This window comes from Onychomys torridus, chromosome 6 (assembly GCF_903995425.1).
Source record: "Onychomys torridus chromosome 6, mOncTor1.1, whole genome shotgun sequence".
Classification (NCBI taxonomy): Eukaryota; Metazoa; Chordata; class Mammalia; order Rodentia; family Cricetidae; genus Onychomys; species Onychomys torridus.
In genome coordinates this window covers 92520568-92543237 of record NC_050448.1, presented here as the reverse complement: position 1 = coordinate 92543237, position 22670 = coordinate 92520568, and the positions used below count along the sequence as shown (strand labels likewise).

General features: G+C 41.8%; 1 protein-coding gene across 2 annotated transcripts in view; it reads left to right on the top strand.

Moving 5' to 3' along the window:
• Nucleotides 1–2674: 2674 nt before the first annotated feature.
• Nucleotides 2675–22670, top strand: part of Palmd (palmdelphin) — a 46178-nt gene continuing 26182 nt past the window's right edge. Inside the window, exons 1-3 of one of the 2 annotated variants that reach the window (XR_004945295.1) lie at nt 2675–3187; nt 16900–16980; nt 21716–21840. Coding sequence is in view for 1 of the 2 variants with exons in the window: in XM_036191448.1 (XP_036047341.1) it covers nt 3143–3187; nt 16900–16980; nt 21716–21840 (251 nt within the window). In the remaining variant the exon portion in view is untranslated. The remainder of the gene's footprint in view (nt 3188–16899; nt 16981–21715; nt 21841–22670) is intronic. The other variant, XM_036191448.1, reaches the window with a different exon arrangement.

Here is a 22670-nt window from a genome sequence, read left to right as displayed (position 1 = left end):
TTAACCACTGAGCAATCTTTCCAGGACCCAGACTCTTTTGTTTTGATTTGATTTTTTTTAAGTAAGCTTACAAAGCAGTGTATTTCCAGACAGGATCTTCTGATACAATTCATTTTGACCTGTTCCTCACCTCCCCACTCCCTGCCCCCAGTTCTGTGCCTAGCCTTCCTTGCAGTACCCTTTCTTCTGTCATCCTCTCCTGTTCCACTTAGCTTTATTTTCTTTCTTATCCCCCTTTCTTTTTTTCTTTCTAGTCACATGGGACCTGTGGTGGTTTCAGTAAGAATGACCTCCACAGGCTCATACGTCTGAATGCTTGATCTGAAGTTAGTGGAACTGTTTTAGGAAGGACTAGGAGGTGTGGCCTTGCTGGAGGAGGTGTGTCACTGGGGATGGGAACAAGATGTGAGCTCTGAGCTACTGCTCCAGCACCATGCCTTCCTGCTGACATGCTCCCCACCATGATGGTCATGAACTAGCCCTCTGAAACTGTAAGCAAGTCCCCAATTAAGTCGTTTATTAGTCGCCTTGGCTTTGGTGTCTCTACTCAGCAATAGAACAGTCACGAGGACAGGACCCTTTAGTTTCCTCATGCTTACCCATGTTAGCTCTTATCTGTATACACAGTTAGCAGTTAGAGGCCACGATTCCCAGGAGAGAGAAAGAATATACAGTAATTGTCTTTCTGAGCCAGGTTACTTTACACAAAATAATGTTTTCCAGTCCCATATGTTTTCCTACAAATTTCTCTTTTTTTTTGAGCTGAAGATCAAACCCAGGGCCTTGCGCTTGCTAGGTGAGCGCTCTACCACAGAGCTAAATCCCCAACCCTTTCCTACAAATTTCATAACTTTGTTTTCTTTATGGCTGAATAAAATGCCACAGTTTCTTTATCCATTCATCTGTGGATAGACATGTAGACCGGTTCTGTGTCTCTGCTACTGTGAAAGGATTTGCACTAAGGATGGGTATACAAGTATCTTAATAGCAGGTATGGCATCCTTTGGGTGCATCCCCAGGAGTGGAAAAGCTGGATCATACCGTAGTTCTGTTTTTATTTTTTTACCACCCTCCACACTGATCTCGTGCACTGGATGCACGGTTTTCGCCGCCACCACCACCAGTGTCTGCGTTCCTCTTCCCACCTCCTTTCCAGGTCTGCTGCCGCTTGCTTTCTTCATGGTGGCCATCCTCGCTGCTTCAGTCTGTAATTCTGGTGGCAAGAGATGTAGAACGCTTTTTTACATACTTGTTGGTCATTTATCTTTCTTTCTTTTTTTTTTTTTAATTGTATCTCTTCTGTTTCCATCATTGGCCCATGTACTGATTGTCAACTTTATTTCTTTGGTGTCTAATTTTTGCTGTTCTTTATATATTCTACATATTAAACCCCTTGTGGTTTCAGATTCTTGAAAGGGATGAGCTTCCTGTGCAGGTGACTGACTCAGGATGTAGTCTCTGTGGTTGGGAAGATGGGAATAAAAGGATGAAGCAATCCTATTTCACTACGTTCTGTTAATTTCCCTAGAATAGAATAACACAGGGTTCTGCCTAAAGTTCTCCATCTAGCTGTTAAGCATCCTGGGAGCTTGGTGGAGGAGGCTGCTGTGGTCCAACTCCCTCATAAAGATCGACTTAACCTTCAGCCTGTGTCTCTCCTTGCCCTGTGTCCTCGGGCATTGCTTAATGGATGTGTGTTACAAAGTCAGACAGCTGACCTTCCCATCCCGGCTTTGCTACTCATTAGCCATGTGGCAAATAATCTCCCTGAACCTGTTGCCTCATTTTAAAATAGGAATAACAGCACCTATCACTCAACACCTCGCAGATAAATAAGATGAAATGCTTTTGTCTACGGACAAATATTTGCTACTACTATGACAAATATCAGAAAGACAAAGAAATGTAAGCCGGAGTTCTCTGTTTAACCTCTCCAGCTGTATGGTGATAGTAAGGTGCTGATAGCATCCAAACACATAATAACGTGGAGGACGGTAATTGGGGTTCATGACTTCAAACTACACCTAAAGAATAGGGAGGGGAAAGAAAACAAAAGTCAACAGGAGCGCTTCCTGGTCTCTGCTCTGACCTGAGTTTCACGGGGCCTTCCTCTCAAGGGTAGGGATTGTCCACCAAGGGTTACAGAATGCCTAGTCACATTCTCTTGTGCTCACTCCTTTTCCTGGCATAACTGCTGAGGTCAAAATGGGCACCCTCCCGAAACCGAAGAGTGTCACTTCTGAATGGGATCCAAAAACAGGAGCTGCGTTCCCCCAGACATCCCAGGATGGCACCAAGAACTCCCAGGGAGCCAGCTTCAGCACCTTAACACCTTTGATCTTCCCCAGACCTAAGATTCCAAGGTCTCTGACAGAAAATTGGAGGTGGGACTTTGGGAGGGGAGGGGAGATTAATGTCAATATTCTACTGTAGGAGTGTTTACAGGAGCCATCATTATTATCTAAAGCCAAGCAGGGGGAGGATGACAGACAAATGACTTAGCCCTTATGCCCCAGTCTCTGTCTCTGTGTCTCTCTGTCTGTCTCTGTCTCTCTGTCTCTGTCTCTGTCTCTGTCTCTGTCTCTCTCTCTCTCTCTCTCTGTGTGTGTGTGTGTGTGTGTGTGTGTGTGTGTGTGTGTGTGTGTGTAAGCTCTGTAGCCAAAGTGAGGTCAACTAATTGAGGTAACCTTAAGCACACAGGGTGTGCTGCTGCGGGAACCCCGGCTGCCCCTGAACACACACGCACGCACGCATGCAGGGCAGTTCCCCGTGACGCTCCTGGAAAATAATGACTTGGATAAGGAACAGTTAATAAGAAAATGTGCCTCGCTAACCGTGCACAGAACAACAAAGAGCTGGCAGCCCCTGAAGGAAAAGGGCTTGTGCGGCTGCCGTTCAAACTTGTCAGTCAACTGATGCCAGCAGCCTCAGCGTCTGCCTCCCCAGCACACCCTCATTACATGTGTCTGTCTGGCCTCATCTGTGCCTCGGCTCAGAGGCGCTCCTGACAAGCCGGGATTCTCTTCCTCTCTCCCGGGTACAAAGAGCAGATTTCTCTCCGAGTCTCCTCTCCCCAAGGAGGCACCTTGATTTATGGTAGCTTGGGACTTCCTTCAGCGTCTGCCTGTCCTTGACTTCTAGAATGGAAGAAGCTGAGCTGGTGAAGGGAAGACTCCAGGCCATCACAGTAAGTCTGCACAGAGTTTTAAGTCATTAAGGTGGCCGCTTAGATGGTTAGCTGTCCTTGTCTCCCAGGCAGTCGTCACAAGTGGAGAAACAGAACTGTCAGCCTTCATGGACTCCAGTCTGTTTCTCTGAACCCTCGGGACCCTCGGTGTGACACGGGGGCTTCAGAACCTGAGATCAAGGAAGATGTTTCTGGATTTTATAAATGGTGTTTGCATTTTAAAAAGCCATCAAGAGGTTTTGTTTTGTTTGTTTTTAAGTACTTTGTAAAGTCTCACTCACCTTCTGTGTAATATTAGAAATGTGGTTTTTTCCTTCAAGTTCCTTCTAGCAGACAAAAATTTTTAATAGCCACCCGATCATGAAACATTTTAAAGCAGTGAATATAGGCCCCAAAAGTTTTTTTTTTTTTTTTTTTTAAGGAGGATACCAAAAGGAAGAAGATCTGAAATTTTTTATTCTTAGTGTCATAGTATATTCCAGAAAACCTAACCGAATTAAAGCAAAGCTTGGCATATACTCAAGCGAAGTGTTAAACAGGAGAAAACTCGGGAAGGCTCGCATGAGAATATTTCTCAGAGATCAGTTTCCAGAGTAGACATAGCTCGGATAGGATCTCGATAAAGGAATGCCATGCATGAGATGGATTGGAAAATATTACCCTAATGCCAGGAAGAAAATTAGTACATTTTATGTTTATTCTGGGAAAGAGTCAAAGCAAGAATTCCTTTTCTTAAATGATACCATTCTTTTTCTTTTATTTCCCACGTGTTGTATCTGGCAGTAACCTGGAAACCCCGGCCCGGTCATCTATCATCATTAGCTGGAACTTGGGGTGGCATTTTGGAGGAAAAGCAGCTTTGCGAATCCACACCCCTATGTGTCACATTTTCTGCCCCTGAAAAGTGACTGTCCAAAAGAAGGAAATACTTTTTCAAAACTGATACTGAATCATGGAAGGCATGAGGTCATTCTGCTTTGCTCTTCAAATTCTCATCTTAATTAAGCTAAATTCTAATTTAGGATTTTTTTTTTAACTAAGTGAACATAGTAGGAGGTTTTTTCCTACCCAGAAGGGATTCAATAAATAAAAATATTTTCTCCACCAGTGAAAAGAAACCAAGAGTCCACAGATAAGATTGGGCACTTTTCTGTAGAGATTACTTTTTAATTTCTGAGTTCTAATCACTGTAATTTTCCTTTCGCCAAAAAGCCTTGGTCTGGCCTTTCGTTGGTTTGGTTTTGTTGTAAAATCCAGCCCCAGTCTCAGCTGTCCCCCTTGAAGGGACAGGAACTCCACCGCACTCTGTTGTTCTTGGCATGGCCCTTTTACATTACAGCTGTTGTCTGAAGGTTACTTCACTGAACTGGGTTGTTCAAAACTAGGCTTCTCTGCCCCTGCCCACTCACCCCCAAGATTCCATCTCCTAAATAACCAGATGAAGCCACAACTCAATGAAGCACACTTCTTCTGTGCTTCTGCTATTGTAGTGGGGAACATCTCATTTTAAAGTCTTGTTACGTGTGGTTTGTAGCTTAGACCATTTGGTGAAGTAGTCCATGGTCCAAACAGATGGCTGCATACAGTTATTCAGAGGGCCTAGGAATTTTCACTGAGGGGTCACATTTAAACAGATAGAAGGCAGGTCAAAATGCCTTAAAAGGGAATTGAGTGGGTTGATTCCTGAATATAAAGATATTTTTATTATTAAAAATAATAAACTTTTTTAAATGATCCTGTGAGCCTAAACACATCCCATTAGAGTTAATTAAGTCTTTCAAGTAAGGTCACAAAATTCAGCTTGAAAGTAAAATTCTTGCTTAAAGCCTGTGGGGCAAAAACTGGCCAAAGTTTATAGGAGCGAATTTCCATTAGTCTCCACCGCAAAGAGCTCAGTCTCACTTGTCACCACCTAGAGGGGAAATGAAGCAGTGCCGTGTCCATGGAGACAGCACAACTGCCCTCCTCCTGGGCACCCTGGGAAAGGCCAGCCTTCTCCACCCTGGCCTTGCCCAGGAAGCAGCCCCAGCTATTCTTTCTACCTAGGGAAAGAAAACACACAGTACACAGGGAGCTTTCAAGAATTATCTCATTTCTGAAAGGCATGAAAATTATGGGGCCCTGATCCAGACTGAAACTTGGAGATCATCATTTAACCATCCTCCTAGACTGAAATAATTTTTTATAGACCTCAATGACGGCGTCAGAAGCACTTTCCTAAGCAGCAAGACACAGCAACTCACAGACTTCATTTTGTAAGGAATGAAAACAATCAAACTTTGACACTGCAAGAACAGTTTGATTTTTTTACTAAATTATGATCCTCTAACTCCTAGCAATAAATAAAATAAACTTCATTATTATACTTCCTCCACAGGGTTTCAAGTGACTAAAAAGGCATTCTTCTTACTGTGAATAATTGAAAAATTCATCTGCATATAATTTGGCTGAGCCAAGTGACAATATTGCTTTAAAAATATTTTAACCCTGTGATGATGCCATTCATTTCTCATACCAGTAAATTTAATTTTAAGATTATTCATAAATTTTCTCAAAGACTTAAAAACAATGAAGGCCAAATTATGAAAGTATTTGGGAAGAGTTACTGAAAGGCGAGCCTTTCAGTCTGGATGCTCCAAACAGAATCTCTTATTTAGTTACCTTCCCATTCTGTCTTCATGGCTCCACCCTGTAGCAAATCTTCATTTGCTAAATTGATAACCAAAATACTCGTTAGTTAACAAGTTCCACTTCCAACTGTAATTTGAAAACAGGGAAACTTTACACTGACTAAATATTATATTTTGAACCCCAAAAGTTTCTTGAGGCCATTTTCAAGTTAGTACACATTTAACAAATAACTGATTATACAGACAAAGAGCTGTTGACATAGACTTTTAATTCCCTTTAAAAAAAAATGAGGTCCCACTATGTAGCCCCAGGTAGCTTGGAATTCACCATGTGGACTAGGCTGGCCTTAAACTCACAGAGATCTGCCTGCTTCAGCCTCCAAAGTGCTGTGATTAAAGGGTTGAGCCAATGCACTCAACTTGAAATTGATATTTAGTGTTACTGGAAATGGTAATACCAATTTCTCTAGTACTTTGAGGGGTATGCAGAATAGCATGTCACAGTGACAACAAGATCTCTACACAGCTACTCCCTGGAAGTAAACACAGTCCAAAGTGAAGAACAGAAAAAATTCCAGATGAGTTCCTAGAGAATAGAGAGATCCCCCTTAGATGAGTAAAATCTAGTCCGCCTACATGTTCTTCCATGGGGAATATACTGCTGTATCCTATTTCCTCTGGGAATATTAGAAAACACAGCACCTAACATTGCCCTACTCAAATGGAATTACTGGATCTTACCCATCTGGAGATGACAGACTAGGGAACACAGGGTATTTCTGGACAATGTTCTGACGAATTCTGAGAACTAATGTCAATTTGCAGAGAACTGACCCAATTAGGAGATGAGAAGTAATAAGTTGGCTGGTACATTTATTCTTGCTGAAAGGCTTAACTTTGATGGTTGAGGATGTGCCTATCAACTCATCATTCACACCTTTATTCAAAGGCTGATCATCTATTGAGTCTTACGCATTTAATTTGAAAGTTTTATGAGGAGAAACTGGGAGCATCAGGTGTGAAGATGGTAAAGGGCTGCAGTTGTGAGTGGAGTGATTTGGGAGGGTGGGCCTCCCAAAAAGGGTAACATCTGAGCCCAGACATGAAGGAGGTAGGTTCTCTCAAAAGTTAAACCACAGTAGGAATCCAAAGCCAAAGCACCTGCCTAGGCCTCCCTCTCTTTGGCAAGGGCCCACAGAAAGTCCTGACATTGCAATCTGAGCAACGGTGCCAGATTTGCAGGCCAAAGCTGCCCATGACGCAAAATAATAAGGCTCTCTCACATTTCCCTGGGTCCACTCCCTGTTTCTTTCCACTCCCAGTGAATATTTTCTTGACATAAAGGAATTTAGGAGGCAAGAAGTTCTTGCATAAATCAGAGGAAATCTCCCCATTTTAACAAGGTATATTAAAATCGCAACATAATACTAATTCTCGATAGCTCTTCAGTTCATAGTCCCTGTCCCTGGGCACTCCCATTCACCGTGCTCTGTCTTTGTCAATATTTGGGATCATCTAACAGTCAGTAAAGTAGCTTATCACCCAGAAGCAGGATATCCTGTTGAAATGTGAGGGCCACAGCACACAACCAAAATGCAAGAAGGACCCAATATTAGAGATTTCAAGATAATAACACCAAAATATTAGAATCAGATCTGGTCCTTTCTCGGCACACTGGCTCTTGTGACTTCACAGGTCACATGGCCTAAAGAGACCCTGTACCAGAATGTTTAAACAATGAAGCTCTGCCGATTTCCACCATGCTGTACCAAGATCACATGTTTCTTCCAGAGGAGGAGAGGTTTCTTTAAACAAATGTACCAGGCCACGTTTCTTTGCCAAACATAACAGCCCACCCATAAAGGAGGTCATGTGCTGAGGTACAATAATTTTGATAGCCCATTAAGGAAACTTCTTTTTGATAGTGGGAAGGTTTTTCCGATGTGCTGCTGAGTGATAAAGCTGCTCTGCTAGATCCTCTCCTGACAGAATTTTCTGTACCTCACTGGATGATCTAAAATAAAATATGCTTCTTTAGAAAACTATGATCAAACAAACTCTAGACTCAATGTTTAACTACAGTCTAAACAAATGCTGCCTACTTCAATGCTAATAATTGAAACAGAATTTCCACTTTCCCATCTCTAAGTCTCAAAGCATACTCATCATGTGCATCCCCATGAGGCAAGAAGTATCCCTGGTGGATTCTACTGACCCCCTTTTCCAACACAGATTATTGCTCTACCCCTGTAGTCTCTGGCCGCCTTCCTCAGTCTGATATGACTAGAAGTGGGCAAAGAGACTCTGCTGCCATTTCAGAAGCACTTGGCACTGTTTTATGAAGGTTTGAAGGACCCCAAGTCAACTCTCAGAGTGTACACTGTTCCAGCCTCCTTTACCTCCTCCCATCCCATAGCCATCACTCATCTCCCTCCTGCCAGGACTTAGGACAACCAGGACATCTTCACATCTTTCAGCTACCTTGGCAATGAGCTCAACAGTAGCTGATACACAATAATAATAATAATAATAATAATAATAACAATAATAATAATGAGGAGGAGGAACAGGAGGGGAGGAAGAGAAAGAGAAGAAGGAGGAGGAAGAGAAGAAGAAGAAGAAGAAGAAGAAGAAGAAGAAGAAGAAGAAGAAGAAGAAGAAGAAGAAGTTAATAAGTGAGCAAATACAAAAATACAATCAGGCTGTGAAGCAGAAGGAGCAAGCTGATAATCATGTAGCCTGCTAATAGATTTTTTTTCAACTGAAACCCAAGCCGATTTTACCATAGCCTCTTAATAATTCAGAGACTTGTTGTGCTTGTTAACTGTCCATGTTTGTGTTGTCACTGTTCATTAGAATAAACAAGGTCAGACAGAAGTGAAAGGACAGAGCCTAAGCTGTTAGAGTGTCCTGTAAGGCTAGAAAAGAAGGAGAGACTTGCAGAGCGAGTAACGTTGAGAAAGGTGGAGCTTGAACTTACTCTGTAAGGAGTGGTGACAATCCAAAGCCCTACCGCCATGGCTGACCTAAAAATCAAGGTACTGGGGCTGGAGAGAAGGCTCAGCCGTTAGGAGCACTGGCTAATCTTCCAGAGGACCTGGGTTAGATTCCCAGCATGCACATGATGACTCACAACCATCTTTAACCCTGTCCAGGGGATCCAATGTCCTCTTCTAGCCCCTGCAAGCTCTACACACATGACACACAGACATACATGCAAGTAAAACACACACGCACGTTTTTAAAAATACAAACATAAACATAAATACAAATAAAATAAAAATCAACCTATATTATTTTTAAAATAAAATAAATTGCTGGGCGGTGGTGGCACATGCCTTTAATCCCAGCACTCGGGAGGCAAAGGCAGTTGGATCTCTGTGAGTTCAAGGCCAGCCTGGGCTACAGAGTGAGTTCCAGGACAGGCTCCAAAGCTACACAGGGAAACCCTGTCTTGAAAAACCAAAATAATAATAATAATAATAATAATAATAATAATAATAATAATAATGGTGCTCCTTAACTACATGTAGAGATCATCACAGGATCCAGAAATCAGTGGTTTCTTTCTCCATGCTCTCATCCTCTTTTTTAATTTCAGTTGCTGCATATCCAGAACTTCTGGTGTGTGGTGGCTCTGGATGCTCTTCCATGTGGTAACGATTCTCTGGGTTTATTTCTTCTATTCATCCACCTTACCTTGGCTCTAGCCAATGAGGCCACATAGTTTCACTTAGTGAGCTTTCAAGTTTTCTGAAAACATTTTTAATAATGAAACCCCAGTCCATGCTTACTTCATCCTTGAAAGCTTGATACAGAAAGTTATCTGGATGGCTTCTTTTATACGTCTGGTGCAGTTAGTCTCCAATTTCTGTCTGTCTTCTCACAGGGCACTGCTTTTAAAAATACTAAGAGAGTTGATTTCAGGGAGGTAGCTCAGTTACTTGGTTCCTGCTGAGTAGACATTATTGATTTGAACCCCCCAGAACCCACATTATAAAATCTCGGTTGTGGTATGGTATGCTTGTAATCCTGGGAAGGTAGAAACAGGCAGACCCTGGGGTCTCATGACCAGTCAGCTCTAAGCCAGTGAGAGATCTTGTCTCAAAAAACAAGGTGGGGGCTTGGGGATTTAGCTCAGTGGTAGAGTGCTTACCTAGCAAGCGCAAGGCCCTGGGTTCGGTCCTCAGCTCTGGCAAAAAATAAAAAATAAATAAAAAGCAAGGTGGGTGAAATGTGAGGAATGATTCTCAAGGTTGGCTACTGACCTTCATAGGCACATGCACACAAGCACAATAGTCAATTTCAAATTAATATACCTTCCTGTTAACATTTGCAGAAACTTACAACACAGTATTGTCTTAGTTAGGGTTTTATTGCTGTGAGGAGACACCATGACCGTGGCAACTCTTGTAAAGGAAAACATTTAACTGGGGTGGCTTACAGTTTCAGAGATTTAGTCCATTATCATCATGTCGGGAAGCACAGCAGCCTGCAGGGTTGCTGGAGGAGGGGTTGAGAGTTCTATCTATCTGCCATCCAGACAGCTAGGCAGCAGGAAGTGAGCTGGCTTGAACATTTGAGACCTCAAGGCCTGCCCTCCCTAGTGACACACTTCTAACAACAAAGTCACATCTACTCCAACAAGGCCACACCTCCTAATAGTGCCACTGCCTATGAGCCCATGGGGGCCATTTTCTTTCAAACCACCACAAGTATATTTGATTTCTTTTTGTTGCTGTGATACCTAAGAGGACAATAAAGGGAAGAAAGATTTGTTACAGCTCAGAGTTTCAGGGGTGCAGTCCTCTATTGCTCAGCCTCGTGCCCTTGGGCAGAGCATCATGATGGCAGAGGTATGTGGTGGAAGAAAGAGAGGAAAAGGCTGAGAAGGAGGCAGTCTTCCCGGGCCCTACCCCTTCCTCTAGCTAGTCCCTATCTCCCTAAGCTCCCGCCACCTGCCACATTAGCACCACCAGCTGAAAACTAAGCCATCACCACAGGAATACATGAAGAACATTTCATATTCACACCATATAATGAGGCTTTGTGTAAGGCCATGGGGAAACCACAAAATACTGCATCTCTAAGATCCAGGTGTCTTTTCCTGGGTTCTTTCACATACATAATAGAATTATAATGGTCCCAACCTCACAGAGATCTGAGGAAGACTAAATAAATTAACATGTTTATAGCATTAAGTGCTTCCTGACTCTAAGACTTCGTCAGTGTTAGACATTATTTGGACTGTCATAATCCTCATCTCTGGATCTCGAAATAAATAAACAACACAAGGTCTGGGAGGTGTGAGTTTCAAATATTTGGGTTTGTTGTTTTGTTTTGGAGTGCTGAGGATGAACTAAGGCCACACACATACTAGGCAAATAGTAACATTAAGCTACATCCTTACCCTGTCTTTAATTTTCAGAACCAAACCCTGCCTCCCAGACATTTCTATCTAAATACAACATCCCTTGTCTAAATACAACTGGGCTCTAATGTTGCCAGGGAATAGTCAATGAATTTATCAGTCTTCAAATACTCATAATACATCGCTATACCTCTTCCAAAATTGGGACATTTGCCATTTTTGTCTTTTGATATTTTTTACTTCGTCCAAGATTCCAAGGAGTTTGCATCATATAATTCTTACAGTTGTGTTTATAAATTTTTCTTTCCTCCTAAATGAAAACCACCAGAGACTGAAACCTAGTGTAGCTGTTACAGGTTCCACTTCCTCTCAAGCATCAGCTTCTCCTTAGGTACTCATGTCCTGCCCTTTCTAGGATCAAGATTTTTCTCCTACATTATATATATAGTCATCTTACTACCTCTATTATTTTGTTATCAATTTAATGTGTCATTCACACACACACACACACACACACACACACACACACACACACACACTTGTTGCTCTGTGTCTTCCATCCTCATGTCATCCTGAATTTTTGCAGTATTTATACTATTATTAAAAATGGTTGTCACTATCTTATCGTTATTTTTTGGTTATGTGAGGCTATTGGGCAAGTCTCAGTTAGATATTAAACTACTTCATCTAGCTTATTTTATTTGTATCATAGCTTTCTTGTCCCCCTTTCTGAGATGATTTTTCATTGTGTTTAGACATTCCCATTCACAAACTACCCTTGTCTCATGATCTGTCTTCCCATTGACTTATTTGTTCCTCTTTCAAGAATTCGCTTCCAACACCAAGATCAAGGCCTCCTGCAGGCTGACAAGGGCTCTGCCCCTGCCTGGGCTATTCCTCCACACACATCGAAATTTCTTAAATGACTTTTTCCAAGAATTCTTGAAGTCTACTTTCACTAAGATCTAGTAAACTTCTTTACGGCATCAGAATTTGTCTTTAAGAAATGTGTGTTCGCCCATACCTTTCTCTCGGGGCTATCACTACTTTGCACCCTTAGCCCGCTCTGCGAGTTGGTAGTATTTAAATGAGCGACTTCTACTGCTGTTCTTCAGATCCTAAGGATGCAAGTAACAGCAAACTGGTCATGGCGTCACAAGCCACTCGGCTTTTCGCAGAATGGACCCGAAACCGTTTGACTCATCAAAAGCCCTCCCCTCACTCTGGCCTGCCTCTTCCAGTTGCTTCAGCTGGCTTAGGAAGACCCCACCAATGCTCTCTTTCTGTCCAGGTGGGAGCTAGTGAAATCGCCGGAGGCCTCGATTTCCTTTACTTTCGCTATCAATGCTCCCAACCGTGCTCCCTTCTTTCGGGGAGAAGTGAGTGGAGCCCAGGACTGAGAATTCCTGAGATCTTCTTCCTTACTAAGAAAAGCTTATGAAGCAAGTTGCGTTACTCCTTAAGGTAAACTCTTACATGTGAAGTGAAGTATTTGGACCATGTGAGCAATAAATCTCTTCTATCTTATAATACCATAGCACAGTTATTGTTTTGACCTCTTGCTTCTTGCAATCTGTTTATCTTCCAGTTGCTTCTTTTAGTCATGTGGCCCAATTCATCAAGTCTCACTATAAATAATGTCTGACTGTCTAAAATAAACTTCCGCGTGAAAGTTTCTACCCCTGAGGCCTAAGAGCTTTGGGAAGGACCTTCCTCAGCCTTTCCTCTCTTTCCATTTAAAACAAAAGCAAAAAAGTTCCCCATCGTGCCTCATCCATCCCTTCCCAATGTCCCAACCTTTATCTCCAGCTCAGAATCTTCTTTTCATCTCCCTCCATCCTTATTCCAAGCATCTAACACCTAGCTCCACCAAGTGGTGCCAAAAGCATCTCCAACTCAGTATGAGTTCCAGAGTCTTCTAGCCCTCTCCTGAATGTCCTGTTTCTGTGAATGATCTGCTCTTTTCTGTTACTGTATCTACCCCACGTGATCCCAGTTTGTTAAGGCGAGGGTCTCCCTTGTCTCTGCCTGTCTCTGTCTCTCATCTTACCAAAGGAGTGATAGAACTACAAATGAGCACAACCACATCTGCTTTTTGTTTGTTGTTTGTTGGTTGGTTTTGTTTTGTTTTGTTTTTTAAGACAGAGTCTCGGAGTTGGGGATTTAGCTCAGTGGTAGAGCGCTTGGCGCAAGGCCGTGGGTTCGGTCCTCAGTTCCAGCAAAAAAAAAAAAAAAAAAGACGGAGCCTCACGCTATAGCCCTGGCTACCAAGTAATGCACTGTGCTGATCAAGCTGTGCTCAAACTCACAGAGATCTGCCTGCCTCTGCCTCCTAAATATGAGGATTAATGACATGTGCCATTATATCTGGCCTGGTAGGTTTTTTGTAGGGTTTTTTGTTTGTTGTTTTGTTTTTCTTTTTCTTTTTTTTAGACAGAGTTTCTCACTGGAAACTCACTATGTAGAACAGGCTGGCTTCAAATCCATAGAGATCTGCCTGCCTCTGCATCCTGAGTGCTGGTATTAAAGTCATGCACCCTGCCTCACTTTCTTTTAAATGTGAGTTCTGGAGATCAAACTCAGGTCATCAGGTTGCACTCCAAATGCTTTTATCCACTGAAACATCTTGCCAAAACCTCAGTAGTTTCAAAACACTGAAAAACTACTATTGATATGAATATCACATCTGTACATAAGTATCTAAGTACTAAATAAATTAATAATAAGTAACTTAATATAAATCCTGCTTGGAAGAATCAATCATATATGAATATTGCTGATCAATAATTAATCAACATCTCCACAATACACTCTTAAGTATTGTGCTTACTTTTGTGAAGTATGAGATGGGGCAATATCATTGTATACTACATGGTCATCATGACTTTCAATTACACAAAGTGAATAGATTAATTTTCAAAATAAGAGGTAGTTTTTTATAGAGTTGAAACGTGTGGCTTTCAATGGCTGAAATAAGCTCAGTAAAGCAGCCAAAAACCCAGGCAGTTGATCACTGAGCAAAAGTCTAATAGAGCAAGAAGTCTAATTGTACATTAATGAAGTCATCAGCAATAAAAGTCACTCAGAATAGTCACAATAACAAATGCTCAGCATGCCAAGTTTCCTGCTTGGGAAATTGGGGGAAGCAGGTAATGTTTCTCATCCATTTGTTTCACACTAGGTTGCAGAGGGTCTAGCTGGCTGGTAACCTCTGGAACAGTAGCAGTAGAGCTCTATATAAAACTTAAGGTTGAGTTAGAGTTTATTTGGAAATATTGAAACTAAATTATTCCCAGAGTATTTTTCAGTAATGCTTATATATTACTATCAAATTAGTAAAGGAATGACAATCTACTCCTGATTAATGCCTTATGTGGGGGGGGGGGGCACTCCTATCTTAAAATAGGATCATGCCTTTAACATTATAAAATTACATTCCCACCTGCCTTGACTGATGGGAGAGCGGCATCACATTGCCTCCAAGTGACAAAACACTGGTATTCCTAAGCAACACTTGCATAATCCCTGTGTTGTCAAAACACTTTAGAAGTCCAACCTCAACCCATAGCTTCCACTATTTGATTACTAACCCCAAGAGAAGATCAACACACACTGGCAGCCAGTGATACGAGGGAGTTATTGCTGGGTTTGGCTGACACTGAGTCAGACGTCCTGTGCACCTCTCTGTGAGCTACTCCTGGCGAAGGGTGGGGAGCATCACCCCAGGGAACTACACTAATCATGGCTCCCACTTCTATCTGTCCTGAGGTCTCCAGAATGCAGGGAACAAAGCTGGCTTAAGGAATTTCCTACTTAAGAAAAGGCCGATCTCAAGTTGTCTGGTTCAAATCTTGGCTCTGTCTATCACTTAGTAGTTATGAAGATTTGAATAGTTCATCTCCCTAAACATCCATCTTCCCTTTTGTGAAAAGAAAATTATTATGGTATGTCTTTGTTATTACATCTTATTAAGTGAAATAGTGTCTCCGAGGCACTTAACAAAATATTTGGCACAAACCAAATGCTACTAATATCTGCTCAGTGAACATAGAGAATTGGCTCACAGAGGCTTACAGACTTTTGTGACCAATGTCTAGATTGCAACACACACACACACACACACACACACACACACAAACACGCACGCACGCACGCAAAAAAAAAAAAAAAAAAAAAGAACTTAAACTTATAAAGAGTGACTCTAAAGACCCATGCTTGTTTGTTGCCTGGTTGTTTTTCCCCAAAAGAACTATTTATAAAAAATACAAAAGCAATGTTGATGAAGTCATGTATTCTTCCTACACACAAAGGGAAGCCCAGCACAACAGCTGGGAACAACGTGTTTTTCGTCAACCAAGGTACCTGAACTCACACATCAAAAAAGAAGACTTTTAATCTTCAAAGGGATCACCTCAGGAAGCTGTGTGTACTTCCAATAGCTCGGCCAAATACTTTCATAATCTCCCGTCTGCATCAGCCCCTGGCTTGGCCTGGGATTCTTCCAGGTGCCTTTGTTGGCAACAAAATTTTATGCAGAGAATTTTCAGTTTTGAAAGTGGATTTAAGACAAACTCATGAATAAGATTGAAAATAATATCACCTCAGATTTTTGTTTGTTTGGTTGGTTGGTTGTGTTTGTTTTTTGCTTTTGTGTTTTTTCAGTTTTTAATGAGAAAATAAGACTTTTTTTTTTTCTTTTAACTTGGATAACCAAATATATCGATTCTAGCCAGTGCATCTCTAGGGCATTTTGGATAAATAGAAACACTGTCAGCGTGAGCCGGTTGCTTTCTATATGAATACTAATGTTACATAGTTAATTATTGAATTTTACTGAACAGACACCTCTTGAGCCCTAAGAACTTTCACAGGTACTAGTTTATCCTGTGTCCATGTCTTACAAGGTAGGGACTTTCAGTTTCCCCATTTCACAGTTTAGATTACTGAGGTACCATGGAATTTTTTCTAATGACATGGAGCAGAGAAATGGAAGAGTCAGAAGCCAAACCCAGGCTGCCTGTTGATCTGTGTTTACCGTTTGCTAGAGAACAGAACCTATCAGCAGAAACAACACTGCTCTTCTGATTGTAAGATTGTTTGATCACTTGGTTCGTTGACTCATTCACTGAGGTACTGGGTTTAAACTTGGTGGAAAATATATCTTGCCATGCATTATTATTATTTTTCACCTCAGCTGATGGAGAGTGACAGAGTAACATCTAAGCTCCCTTTCTTCATTGTCTTGTGTGTGACCCCAGGAGGAAGCTGCCCCACTTTCCAGCTTCCTCACTCTGTGCGGATCCGGCCCCTGGCTATCTTTCCTGTTTTCCACGTGTGGGCCTTTCACCCAGCACGTCTTCTGTCTGCGCCAGGAGCAGTCTCCCCCCACATGTTTCAAAACTCCCTCCTTCAAACTCACCTTTTTCCATTACTTCACTCCTAAGTCTACATCACCAGCCTGATGGCGAAGGAGAAACAGGGCAAAGAGAAAGAAAATGGTGAAACTTTCCCTCTCCACTAAAACACCTTTTTTTGTCACTGCCCACCCCCCACCCCCCCCACACACACACCACCAACTTTTCTCTCCTTTGTTGTAACACACAAGTTTCCAGGGTGGCCTCTTCCCAAGGCCAACAGTGTATGGATGCCTATCCTTCCAGACAATGGCAACCTCCAGATCTCACCCCTGTGTAAACTTTCTTTAATTTCAGGATAAAAGAAAAATCCAAGAAGAAATCTCACAGAAGCGTCTAAAAATAGAGGAGGAAAAATCGAAACACCAACATCTAAAGGTAACATCTGATTTCCGTTTCCTTTCAATGGTCTTGTGTTCAAACAGTCTGACAGCATTTACAAGCCCACCACCATAAAGATGCTTTAGGAGAGAAAGGCTTCCCAGGTTAGCTCAACCACCATCCTAATCACCCGAGAAGAGGCCAGTGACCCACAGATAATTGCATCTAAGATGAATACCTTTTGTCAAACCAGAGGAAAGTTGGGCACACAGTTTAATTGCATCTATGATTAGGTGCAGAGTTTCCAAATCTTCCTCAGTAACCTTGAGAAGTCAGCCTTGAGAATTTGATTTGGCCCTGGTACAGCCTTGCTTAACATCCCTGGGGAGTGGATCCAGCTAGGAAGTTCCTTTTGAAATCAATGAAAGGCCAGCCCTTCCCCAGGGGCTACAGAGCAGACACTGTCTCGCCTGGTCAAGGATGCCTGTGTTCCAAAGCTCCTTGCAATGAGTCCAATGTTGTTTGCATATGGTTGGTTTTCTATTTTATTTTGTTTTGACAGAACATGAGATCATAACTATAAATAAGTCTCCATTTGAAAACTCAGACTTTACATCTTCCACAGGGTGTGGTCATTCTGTAATTAAAGCACATAGGGTTTCAACATTGTATTACGTAGTTTGGTCAGAGGATCCAAGTAAAGGACAAACAGGAGCTCCTTGTGAATAGGCCCAAGCAGGAAACTGTTCTTATCTGGTAGGGCTGCTATCAATAGATCGAACAATTCTCTCAATGAACAATGCCGCACAGTGAAAACTCTCCCAACTTAAACTTGCCAGATTCAGCTACATCCACTTTCCTCATGGAAAAAATATTGACCTCTGAAAAGGCACATCATTCAGGACTCTGATTAGCCTCTGTCCTGAGGATTCTGTTGACTACTGTGTTCCCATTGAAGGTGATATTTCCACTGTTTTATGGATGACTGAAAGTCATAGTTAACCTGCTATTCTTACAAAATATCACGCTGAATTTGTGTTGAATAGTAGACACACTCAAGAGATACAATGTGTACACCCAGAAAAATCGATGAGATAAAAACAAAGCTTAGCAATTCAAATGAAGTCAGTCAATTCTCAATTGCTCGAGATAGATTCAGAATTATTGGCTCCCCTCCCCTTCCCTCTCAAATACACATACACAATTTGAGTCCTGCTATGAATAGTTTGTTAATTCAGAGTAAAACCATACATCTCTGGCAATCAAGAACTGCTACTCGTGCAGTATGGAAGGCCATGTAACTGCCAAGCTCACAATAACCAAAGGGGTTTGAATATTCCCTCAGCTCTTTTGAGGAAGTAAGTTTCACACAGGAAAAGGCTGACTCGCTCAAAGATTCATTTCTGAGGTGGCCTTGGTGGCAGTATGTGTCAAAAACAATCCCAACAAGAATCTGTAATCTCTCCTATTCCTGTGTTTTCTGAAACCAAGGAGCATCTTCTAATCCAGTCAATGTGTGTACCAAGCTTTGGATGGCTGTCCACTGTTGTGCAGATTGTGTAGTGCACCATGCAATGAGCTGCTGAAAACCCACCTATTGGTGAAATTATTAAGGCCACCCCATGTAGTTAAAAGGGGGGTTTATTTTGTGGGGTAACTTACAAGTGAAAGGATAGGTAACAGGGTCTGGAAAAGGTGTGGCACAGTCTGGCCGTGTTCTCTGGAGAACTCTGCTTGGTCTACCTCCAGTAGACCAACCAGATCTCAGGTCTTCAGGGTCCTCTCTTGGCCCTGCCTTGTAGGCGTGACAGTTACTGAAGCCTCAATGGGAGTTGGAACTTCCAGATCAAAGCTGGAATGGCTACCCACTACACCCACACACACACACCCTTGCCAGCTGTGTACTCTACCCAGGGCCTGCCTGTACCTGAAGCAAGAGATTTTCATTGTTTTCTGTTCCAAGGTGTTCTGTACTTTCCTTCAAGGACCCAAAAGGGAGGAGATGAGGGGAAGGGGGAAGTAACATGTCCTAATTTAAGAAATTAAAGATTAAATTTAAGAAGACAAGTTAAATGGTGGTGTTCCTATTTAGACAATAGACATTAACTGTGCAATGTGAAGATGTCAAAGAAAATTTTTGTAAAGATGTGGGTTTAAAGTAGAGAGCCTTAGATGGTAAGTAGAATTTACCCAGGTACACATAGGGCCTTTCAGTGAACATAGCACTTATTACTTTTGAGGTACTATGCAAGACCCTAAAAATACAACAAAGCTTGCCCTGTGCCTTTTAAAATAACAGGCACGTGACTCCTCGTGGCATTTGTCCTGTGATGAACACTGTACTGGGCACAATGACTGCTGAGGAAATACAGGGCAAAGAGTGGATATTGCAACATTCTTTCAAGTTTGCAGAAATTACTGGCTATTCCAACAGAAACCAGGCCCAATTCCAAAACCAGGCTCAAAAATGTGCAAAAGTATTTTTAAAATCAATTTTATGCTATTTCGCCTAGTCTTGAAAGTTCTATTACCTATTTTCTTTTCCATCCAGCTGTCCCAGCTCCCATGACTCTTCACTGCTGCCCTGATTGCAAGCTAGTTTATTACACCACAATGGTACACATAGACATTTGCAATCTTCTCCTCCTGTGCCACATACACACACACACACACACACACACACACACACACACACACACACACACATACACACACACACACACACACACCAGAATAGTTGGAATACCATGATCATTATCTCCTGATGCTTAGACCCATAATATGCATGCAAATTTCTGTGGGCATGCATTACATTACAATCAAATGATTCTGAAATGTGTCTACTGCAGACCTCCTTGCCTGTAATAGCATTCATCAGGAAAAACAAATTACAGTCAATATAGAATATTTTTTTCTTTTCTATAAGTCCATTCAACTCACAGTAAAAAAAAATAAAAATAAAAATAAAAATTTAGTCCAAGTCTGCTATAATTGCTGAGTACAATGTAGTAACACTTCAGGAGACCTTTTTATAAAAACTGACAAATATGGTTTGTATGTTACTATATCACTTGATTTTCATTTAGTACTTGAGCCTTTGGTTCTATTATTTGCCTTTGTGGTGATGGTGATTAAACCCAGGGCCTCATACATACTAGGCAAGCAGTCCCCAGTGAGCAACATCAGCAGCCCACACTGCTTTTGATTCTGAACTTCATTGTCATGAACTAGTTAACCTGGTGGTATCACAGATTACGTCTAGCTTAGTATCACTGAACTGTGCCATCTGAGTGTTTCTTAGATCAATAGGCAAGCAAATGGCACTGTCCTTATGGACTAAAGACTAGAACTTACTGATGTGTAAGAATGGATTTGCAAGTAAATAAGATTTAAAGGGCAAAGAAGATGACTCACTTGGCTAAGTGCTTGCCAGAGAAGCACAGAGACCTAAGTTGAGATCCTCAGTACACATATATGAAACCAAGCACACCAGTGTACACTTATAATCCTAGCTCTGAGGAGGTGGAGACAGGGGCTTGCAGTCAAATAGTCTGGCCAAATCCTGTCTCAAAAGTAAGGTAGAGAGCCAGCAAGATGACTTACTGAGGAAAGCTGCTTACTGCCAAGGCTGGTGACCTACATTCAATCCTGGGACCCATACAGTTGGGGAAGTCAACCAACTCCTGTATATTGTCCTCTAACCTTCATCATGCACCAGCACACAAGGCATGAGCACCACCCGTGTACACAAAATAAGTAAAATGCAATTTGAAAAATACCAAGTTGGAAAGTGAGAGAGGAAGACACCAGCAGTGACCTCTGACCTCCACATGTACCAACAAATATGCACATGTATAGTCATATGCACAAATATAGACACACACAAGCTTATATACACTCATACACCACACACACACACACACACACACACACACACACACACACACACACACACACACACAAGATTTAAATGTCTAAAAACTAGTCAGAAAAGAGCCTACAGGTTTCACAGAAGGAAAACACCAAATTCATGGAGGCACAAGACAGGAGAAAATGAGTGCTCTTTACCATGCCCACTATTAAAATTCATGACAGTTGAAGGCAACAAGAGATTTTTGAAATTGTTGACATATATAAGGAAATAAATGTCTTCTTTACTACACATTAACTATCCTCAAATTCTATCAATTAAAAAAATTAATTAAAATCCAGGTAAATTCTTACAATGCTGATCAGTTTTCTTGGTGTCTTAGCCCCCAAGACTCAAACATGGACCTATATTATTATTGATCACTGGGTCTGGAGAGGGACCAGTTTTGTAAACAGCTAATCAGCTATGATTATGAAGGTTTTGATTCACTGGGGAGACCCTCTGGCCCCAGAACAGTAACACAAACTGCTCTTGTGGTATGTGTTAGCCAGACAGAATGACTGCAAATTCTGAAAGGGTCAACAATAGGTGATGATGTAGGGCTCTTACTTCATCTAGTGGTCTGTAACCCAGGTTCTGCGGCATCTATCTTCAGACCTCCTTACTCTAAAGGATTTTTACATGATCATACCGGATATCTGTAGTTATTGTAATATTGATTTGGTTTCCTTTTAAAGAAGAAAGGGGCCAAGGAGTTTACAAAGATGGAAAGATGCCAGATTTATTGAGCTAAGTCGGTGGGAAAAAAATAATCCCTCTTTAATATGTCCACTGTTACCATTCATAAGACTCCCAAGCAATAAGAGATTTGGGGAATTGTTGGCAAATATAAGAACATACGTTTATATTTCCTGACATCAGAAAAAAGCCTTGAGGGAGAAATGGCTCCTGGATGGAATCAGCAGTGGAAAAGAACAGGAAGAGATGAAGAAGCAAAATCAGCAAGACCAGCACCAGACCCAGGTTCTAGAGCAAAGCATCCTCAGGTATGCCCTTTCTGGGGTACTTCTCCAATCTCCCTCCCTAAAAGAGAGCTGGCGGTCATGAAGAAAACTGGAAAGTTTAAGTATTAGATGGGATGATTAGTGAATCCACAAACTCGGATATCATGGGAGAAAGATGTAGGGGAGGAAAGAAGTTATTTTCCAACCTATATACAGAAGATAGATGGCAACTTTTCCTTTCGTGTGTGTGTGTGTGTGTGTGTGTGTGTGTGTGTGTGTGCATGTATACATGTGTGTGCACAGGTATACTCACACATAGCTATCCTATGTGTGATAGAAGCCAAAGGTTGATGTTGGCATGCCTTTCTCAGTGGCTTCTTCCATTATTTTTCAATATTCTATTAATTTTTGAGAGTTTCATATGATGTACCCCCAAGTACTCCCAGATAAATCCCTTTCTCCCTACCCCCAGAACTTCATGTCTTCTTTGTTGTTGTTGTTGTTGTTGTTGTTGTTTTAAATAAGCCATGGGCTCCAACATGTGCTAACCTGGGTGTGGGGACCTCCACTGAAATGTGGTCAGATGGCCAGAAGCTACACCTTTACAGAAAACTGAATTTGAAAACAAATTGCCCACAGCTCCTCATTTAGGGCTGTGGGCTTATAGATGCTTTCCCATTCCGTGCTAAAATGTTGACCAGCTTGACCTTGTATAGTCTTATGCCTCAACTGCTGTGCTCAACATGTCTTGGTCCTTGGAACCTGACTGGGGGTGGGGGCGTGTGGAAATACATAAAGAAAGGCTGGGATTGGGAGGGTTGTGTGTGCTCTGAAGGAGCTGCATCAACTGCCAGAACAGCCTGGAACCTCAG